We start from the raw sequence: 8,567 nt of genomic DNA, 5'->3' as shown, positions 1-8,567 counted from the left end.
TGACTTCTTGGAATCAAATGGTGTTTTGTGTCAGAGGTAGATAAACTTGGAATTGGGAAAGTGATGGCAGAAATGTTTGCATATTGATGGGCCAAGTAAGTGCATGCTAAGTTTTTAAACGAGGGGAACAGAGACAGGTTACAAGCAGAAATACACAAAAAAAATATCACTCACAAAACTTATAGTGTTAGGTCGTGTAAAGAAGAACATTGTCATTTTGGTATTTTAAAGTTCTTCAAAGAAGCCACAGCTTTAAAACAAAAGTCCTGTTTCCATTTTCAGAAAGGAGAGAACAATTCAATTCCACTTTGATGTTGATGCCTGGTACCCTCAGCAGATTCCAGCTATGGGCCCCCACGTTCCTGGAAGAATGACTTTGAGAAAGGGCCACTATATTGCAGACGGACTTTGTACGGCAAGTAAAATAACTGTTTTTGAATGTGACATATGCATTATTTTATGTAAAGTACATATGTACTTATATATTCATTTTTGTAAGTATATAGGAAAGTCTTAGTGTCAGTCCAAAGGAACAACACACAAGAATAAATGAAGGTAACTGAGAAGTTCAGAAACTTTTCTTGAACCGAATAAAATGGAATGCTAATTTAGCCCATCCATTAGTATTGAAGCCACATTCCTTGTGACCCCAAGATTTCATGTCTCAGAATCACAAGTTGGAAGGAGCTATTTTGGCCACCAATTCCAATACAATCTCAGTGCAGAAATCCAAATTAAATATATACTCTCACCAGTTATAAATGCTGTTTAAATAGCCCTGTTAGAATCAGAATGAAATTGGTCTTCATTTTCACAAGGTTACTATAAGCTCTGGATATGTAACGGAGAGCATTGCTGGCTTGTGGCAAAGCACTAAAGGAATTGAACGCCACAACCAGCTCAGCTGTAGCAATAGACATGTTTTGGAGCTTCACATGGGAGATTCTACATTGGCTGTTGCTGTGTCCCCTGATACGGGGACTAAATCAGTTCATTTATAATACAGCTAAATAAGTGGATAATTAAACTTGTTATTCTTTGCTGTACTACAGATGGTGTTTGAGGTCAACTGCTAAGCATTTACTTTAAAATGTAGCCTAAAATACAATATAAACTTAGAGGGATTTTCCCATTACATACATTTAGGTAAATGTCTCCACAATGTGCTGTGGACAAAAATATCCTTCCCTTATGTTCCATTGGAAGATGAGATTTTAGAAAAATATATATGACCTTCTGAATTTGTGTCTTCTAGTTACTAGTTTAGGAAATGCAATTCTGCAGCATTTGGGAAACAGGTAAGCAGTACTGATATTAAATAATTCTAATCAACATACTTAATCGGTTGTAAAAATTATTTATTATATCCTTTTTTTCAAATTCTATCCAACATTAGTAATATTGTACAAATAATAGCTGTCAAATCATAACATCCCCTATAAAATGCACCCCTATATTAGGACCTCAGTAAAATAGAAAATTCAACCAAAAAATATAAATACAAAGCCAAAATGAAATATACTAAATACAAACACTGGAAGTTTAAGTAAGTACCCACAACTTGCAGAAATATACAGATTTTATACATAATTACAATTCATAAGTCAGTAGCCTGCTGAATGAACTGAATATATTACTTACAGTTTGAATTAATATTTTTATTATCTTACTTTCTGTAGCATTGCTGGTGAATGCATAGTCAACAATCACAAACTCCTGTTTCATAATTCTTCATTTTTGAATGATTACATTACCTATCAAATTACATTGAGAATTGTAGCCTTTGTTTTTGGCTGGCATGACTTTTTCCAAAAGTGGCTGTCAAATCAATGTCCAATTTTAAAAAAAATATGATTAGAAATAATTAAATGGTGATTTACTGATGATAAAAATAATTAAACGTTAAGAAAAACAAACAAAAATGGGTAGAACTGTTATTGAAGCAATTTGTTCTTTCCATAATCCTTAAGAGTGCCCTTTGCTTAGAGTTCTTCTGAGCAGGAAAAAAGCAGCAAACATATGACCAGGAAGAATATAATGGAAATTATTCTGCAGGCATTACTGAGTGGTGTTTCATCCTGGGTAAAAGTAAAAGTCCACAAAGCTCCATCCTTTATTCTATTGTGACACTGGCAAAGCAACATTTACTGGGACCTGACTGGGCTGAGGTGCTGGAGAAATGTTGCTGATCGACTGCTGAGGAACAGAAGCTGCCTCCATCTTGCTGATGTGTATGAAACGCAGACGAAGTTTCAAAGCTGGCCTTAAATTGCAAATGATTTTCTCAACCTTTAATATAAAGAAAAAAAGGTGAAAGAAATGTCACTACAAATTATGCAGTTATTAGCATTAGCTTGGTTTTTATCCTGCTTGTCCTTGAAGGCTCAGGGTTTTAGGAAGTTATTAGATCTCTAAGGCATCAGGATGGCAATAATAGCCAAATACAAAATCCAAGGCCTACAATTCTATTTTTAAAACGGGGACAGAGAAACAAAGGTTAAGAACGTCTAACGAATTATAAAATGCAAACATCCACCCCACTTCCAAAACCACCATTGTGCATTTATTCCCTAAGACATTTATTTCTGACCTCAGTTCTCAAACAGCTAGTAGTCCTATCTCATTTTCAATTTAAATTGATTTCTAGTCTGAAACAGTTTAAATGGCAATATAATAAAGATGGTAGCAGGGAGTCTTCCAAAATTCATTAATACTAATTCTAATTAAAGTGGCCTATTGACATTAAAAGGGCAGGATATTAAAAAAACAAAAACCTAACAAAGAAAATTACATTAAAAGTGTTAAAAGCTTCACACTTGATTCAAAGTGTCTAATATATTTTTCTGTATAAAATCTGAAGAGGTGAAAAAATCTTCAGTTGGTTTCTTCTTATTCACAGAGCAGGCCTTCTCCTGTGGAATTTTCATTTGTTGACCTCAGATGGGAAAGCAAATAAAACTTCAATTCTACTCCAAAGTATTATTTTTCTTGTCAGAAACTCACTTACTTGGTCCTTCACACTGTCTCCAGTAAACATATACTTCACATGATATAGAAAATCACAGATGGGATCCATGTAGCTGAGGTGCATGTTGCATTGATCCACTTCCAGAAGCATTTCATAAAAGGCTACTCCAATCTATTTCCAGATACAAACACAAAAAGTACTGAAAACACGTAATTTCCCTCCCCCACCGCCCCAATGTTGGGTCAGTTCAATTTTATTTTTAAATTCCAACATTCATACTATAAAGTTAAATATTATAATACTATAAATATTATGATTATATTTTCCAAGTTTTTCATTACTTTCTATAAAATTATTAAGAAATTGACAATAAAACATTTAGTATTTATATCCCAAGGGAGAAAAAGGAAAAAATAATAATAAAGAAATAAATGAAGAGGAAAAACATAATGACCTCTATATGCAAAAATATTATTAATAATATGTCAAAAATCAGTTATAAGATGGATTTTCATAAGAGTTAATACATAACTAAATGTTTTGGGTAAAGTGTATTGCATAACTACTGTTAGATAATATTTGTGGATTAAGATTACAGGCCATATTTTGTCACACAATCATAATATTAGCTGTCAAAACATATTACTATAAACCCATGGAGCTTTAAAAGAAAAGATGGCATAGGCTACTAAACTGGATAGTGGTTTATCAGAAGTAAGTTATCAATTGTACTAGTATAATAATTCCATAAAAGATCAGTATTCTGCATTAGAAAGTTATTATCAAAATGGTTGGATGATAAAAAAAAGTACCTGCAGCAAAAACAACATGTACATTTTTGGTCCTGAAAATAAAATCTCTTTATAGCAAGTCTATAAAGAGTACTTAGGTGAAAATGTGAACATGGTAAAAAATAACTGAGCAAGCATTTTGTGCATTCTCAGAATGCTAAGGTAAAAACCTACACAAAAATTCCTCCCTGTTTTCAGAGAGAGCTTGAAATCAGCTATGTTTAGCTATCTATGCTGAAGTGTAATGAGTTTTTTGACACTCAGAATGTCCTTGAGAATTTATTTTTAAAACTTTTTTTATTATGTTTGAAGAAATGAGATAATGAATGCTGAAATCGAAGGTCCTATTTTTGTTTTTGCTTTTATTTTATTTTTGATGCAAACTGCCTTTTGGCTTCTCTGACAATTCCTGGGAGAAATTAGTAGCCTTCTTGCAATAAGAAGTCATTAAATCAGCAACACGATAGCAAAAAGAAAGGAGACCCTTAGGATATCCTAAGTTTACTTAAATAATATGGACTGATCTTAATTTCATAGTAGAAATACGCTAAGAAAGTAGTGTTTAATTTTACTAAAGAAGAAGATACAGCAGAAGTTTACCACAGAAAGTTCATCGCAGAAAAAAACAGCTCTGCAGAAATGTCAGTAAAAGAATACAAATATTTCTTCACTAAGTCAATTCTACTTGGAAGTTTATAAAAACAATCTTGTAATCTTGCTCCAAAATTTCTGGCCCATTATTTTGCAAAATCTAAACACTGCAGGTGTGTGTGTGTGTGTGTGTGTGTGTATGTGTGTGTGTGTGAACCTACCTCTAGCATACATCTTGTCCTCTCTTGCTGGAACCGCTGTAGAAATGGGCCAACAAGATGATAGACATAAAGGAGCTGGAATTCAGTCTTAACTATTGGAATCAACACTTCAGTGAGAAACCTGTAATATTTCATAAGGTATAATAAATTAAATCCTCAAAAATGAAAGTAACTGAAAATAATTAAGATTATATATTTTTGAAAACTCCTAAATTCTGTCAAGACTCAATTATTACTGATAGCAATAGGATGCAAATAATTAAATGTGACTATAATTGGTATTTAATAGGAGCTTGATATGAAGATGGGATCTATCTGAAGCACATACAAACTACCAAAGATGATACTCAACAATTGCAGATTTCGGCCATTAATACCTACTTTGGAATGAGGGAAAGCTGGCCTATGCTCGAATGGTGCCAGACAGCATGTGCCAATGCTAATGTGTAGCTACAGCACATCTCGGAGTAAGACTGGTGACAAGCCGTGAAGTCAAACAGCTGGAATGGATACCCCACCCATTCAGTCTCTGAAGTCAAACTAGGGCTGTTGATAACACTCACAATCCGTTCATGGAGGACAATCCAGTAGGGCTCCTTCGAAAACAAAACCAGCCCCACAGCACAGATTAGAGAGCTTTCAGCTAGCATGTGTATAACCTCAAACAGAAACCTCAAGCACAAGATGTAGTTTCAAGCTATCATATTTTTCCCGAAAGCGATCACTCTGCTAAACAAATAATTCTCTCAATACTGTTCAACTATTACAAAGTCTGCACAACTATTACTGTTAATCTTCTCAACACTCCTTATCACCCATCCCCTCCCAGTTGTGATTGTAGGACTGTAACTTTGTCACTTGTATCCTTACGATTTAAATTGACTGTTTCCTAGTATGATTTGGTTGTTGATTGTACCCTATGACTATCATTAAGTGTTATACGTTATGATTCTTGATTCTTAACGAATGTATCTTTTTTTTATATATACTGAGAGTATTTACACCAAGACAAATTCCTTGTGTATCCAATCACACTTGGACAGTATTCTATTCTATTCTATTCTATTCTATTCTATTCTATTCTATTCTATTCTATTCTATTCTATTCTATTCTATTCTATTTCTATTTCTATTCATGACATGGGAGACATCATTCCATATACTATGTGGGATCTTGCTGTCAGTCCCTTCTAGCTCAATATTACAGTTTTCTAGTAATGCAATGAAACCAGGAGAAAGGGGTGGAATCCTTTGTGTATCAACTGCTGATGTAGAATAGTACAGCCAGGTAGAGTTACATTACATCTTCTTGGACTACTGTCTTTTACAAGAAGGAAAGCATTCTGAGTACTTCAAATACAATCTAATACTTAACAACTGCCAATAAAATGAGTGTGCATGTGACCACACATACCTCATAATAAATGACAGAAATGCATGCCTTTTCTTCATCCTATCCTTACTTTGTACCTGCTGTGAGGACCCAAATATGCGGTCATTATATATTCGTGATTCAAAAGTGGGGAGGAAGAATTTCTTTCTCTCAAAAGACAACAAGGCCATTGTCTACCTTTACACAAAAAGTATATCCTTGAAAAGGCTACGTTTCTAATCTCTAGAAGATGACTTTAATTCTTTGCATTCAAAAGGCTGTACAACTTTCAATTAAAAGTAAGCAACAAAAACCCCATGTAAAAAAAACCCAACATGGTCCAATTCGTAATTATTTATCACGTATAGGAACTGGAATTTTTGCACCTAACCTTAGGTTGCCTTTCTCTTCTTTTAATTGGAATTTTAAACCCCCAAGTAACTTACAGGCAAGGCAGTGATAACCAACCCAATTGCATTCATCCAGGCGGTGATATTTTCTCTAGGCACCAGAGGCTGACTGTTAGGAAAACAAGAGGAAAAAATCACTCTTTTGGTACTCTTGGATTCTGGCACAGGGACAGTAAAGCTATGTATGCAGGTAATCCTTGACTTACATCCACGATTGAGCCCAAAATTTCTGTTGCTAAACGAGACAGATTTTTGCCCCATTTACGACCTTTCTTGCCACACTGGTGTTGTTTAGTAACATGGTTGTAAAGTGAATCTGGCTTCCCCATTGACTTTGCTTGTCAGAAGTTCATAAAAGAAGGATCAGATGGCCCCAGGACACTGCAACTGTCATCAATACAACCTAGTTGCCAAGCATCCAGATTTTGATTGCATGAGTACGGGGGATGCTGCAATGGTTGTAAGTGTGAAAAATTGCCATGTCATGCCCCTGTTGGAATCTGATTCCGAGGGGGAGGCCGAGCAGCTGACAGGAAGTGGGAGTGTGGCTCCATTGGCTGTGGAAGAAACTGGGGAAGGGCAAAGATCAACTGGGCAGAGCAGGGAAGAGGTAGAGCACGGGAGAGGGAATTCGGAGAAAGACCCAGGCCCATCCCCTCTTCATCCTAGGGCACTCAGGGAGGACTGGAGAATGGAGCAACGTGAGTTGCGTGGCTTACGAGGGAGGAAAGGGCTCTGATTCCCTTCATTAGCTGTTGAGAGCAAATCGTGAATTATCTGGTATCATCGAGGCTTATCTGGGTTCCTGGTGTCTTCCCAACTGGGTGTGTTTTGCTGGCCTTTAGAGTCTGCAATTCTCCTGCTGTGTCAAGTTAATTACTGCAGCGTGTGTATTGTGTGGATTTTTATTTGTATGAATTTTGTTTTCGGACTGAATTTCCTCTACTTAAAGACTGTTCTCGGGAGAGGTTTTTCTCCAGCTGAAGGTAACCTGGACATTGGGGGCAAAGTTGGAGTTACTAAAGGGACACTTCTTGCTTATGTGACTGTGTTGCCTTTGTGCCACGCCCCGGGTCATTACAAGTCATAAGCCACTTTTTTCAATGCTGTTGTAGCTTTGAATGATCACTAAACAAATAGTTGTAACCCTCTGTGCTTTTTAAAACCAAATCAACTAAATAAATTTCAATAATTTCTCCTCTTTTGATCAGATCAAACTGATAACAATTTATGTTTTAGCTCTATAATACTGCTCTATATTTCTTTTTAAAAAAACCTACTTTTACATACCTTTTCAAGACAACATTCAGAAGGTCATTGCCTACATCCTTCCCTGGAACAGCCAAGGCCATGAGTTCGACACAGGTCACATGGAGGGCATGGGCAGCTGGATTAGGAAATTCATTGAACCGCCAATCACAGTTTGGGAATGGACTGGAGGATTTACCAGCCATCGGTAATTGCAGTTAAGCTAATAAACTACTGTATTTTATAGGAAACAAGCATTGAAACATGAAGTCATAAACCCAACAGCTGGCGGGATCATCACCTGGTGGGGAGGAAGGATGGACCAATCAGCTCAGCTGAAGTCTTATATTGGCTCCTGCAAGTCTCATTCAGCTCTCTGTCACAGGGCAGTGCCAATACGCAACAGGAAGGGCTCTACAAAGTCCTTGAAGTATGAAAGCTATGGCATGTCGAGAAAACTCTTCAGCCAGCAAAGTAAAAAGGCTGTGCACACACACATATACACACAATTGAGGAGAACTTTCCAAGCAACCACAAGCTTTCTAAAGGATGCTCTAATGTGTGAAGAGGGCATGTTCATTCACATTTGCAAATCACCTTTCAGTCACTGACTAGCATACATAAGCATTATGTTAGTATTTCCTTTTAGAGAACATAATATGTTGTTACATTCTTAATAAATTTCCCCAGCTCCAAAATTTAAAACTCAAGTAGTTAAAAGACAATGGATGCATTGGCTCTTTTTGTTTTTTAAATTTAGCTTACCTACTAAAATAAGCCAATTTGCTGAGGAAGCCATTTTTCCTTATCTTTAGTGGGAGTGATTTCCTAGTAAACACTTATAGGGCAAAAAATTGAAATTGCACGTAATGTATATTGTTCTCATTTTGCAGTGATAATCTAAATGCTATTGACAGAGAACTATTAATAACTGAATGCTACAGAAATAACAGCACAGCTAGTTTA

At 35.9% G+C, this 8,567-nt stretch overlaps 1 protein-coding gene and 1 long non-coding RNA gene across 3 annotated transcripts in view; one reads left to right on the top strand and one right to left on the bottom strand.

The window, feature by feature from the left end:
• Positions 1 to 369: 369 nt before the first annotated feature.
• Positions 370 to 5,035, top strand: LOC148127722 (uncharacterized). Its single transcript, XR_015745091.1, has 2 exons — positions 370 to 415; positions 4,861 to 5,035. It is a non-coding gene; the product is annotated as an uncharacterized LOC148127722 (long non-coding RNA).
• MED23 (mediator complex subunit 23) overlaps positions 1,342 to 8,567 on the bottom strand; it is a 45,217-nt gene continuing 37,991 nt past the window's right edge. For both annotated transcript variants that reach the window (XM_026705497.2, XM_026705498.2), the window contains 6 exons: positions 7,644 to 7,809; positions 6,390 to 6,462; positions 4,953 to 5,167; positions 4,572 to 4,692; positions 3,008 to 3,139; positions 1,342 to 2,289 (listed from right to left, as the gene is read on the bottom strand). In XM_026705497.2, the coding sequence (XP_026561282.1) occupies positions 2,119 to 2,289; positions 3,008 to 3,139; positions 4,572 to 4,692; positions 4,953 to 5,167; positions 6,390 to 6,462; positions 7,644 to 7,809 (878 nt within the window). In that variant the 3' untranslated portion in view covers positions 1,342 to 2,118. The remainder of the gene's footprint in view (positions 2,290 to 3,007; positions 3,140 to 4,571; positions 4,693 to 4,952; positions 5,168 to 6,389; positions 6,463 to 7,643; positions 7,810 to 8,567) is intronic.

This window comes from Pseudonaja textilis, chromosome 1, assembly GCF_049901715.1.
Source record: "Pseudonaja textilis isolate UNSWEBS1 chromosome 1, rPseTex1.2, whole genome shotgun sequence".
Lineage (NCBI taxonomy): Eukaryota > Metazoa > Chordata > Lepidosauria > Squamata > Elapidae > Pseudonaja > Pseudonaja textilis.
This window is presented reverse-complemented; position numbering and strand designations above follow the sequence as displayed.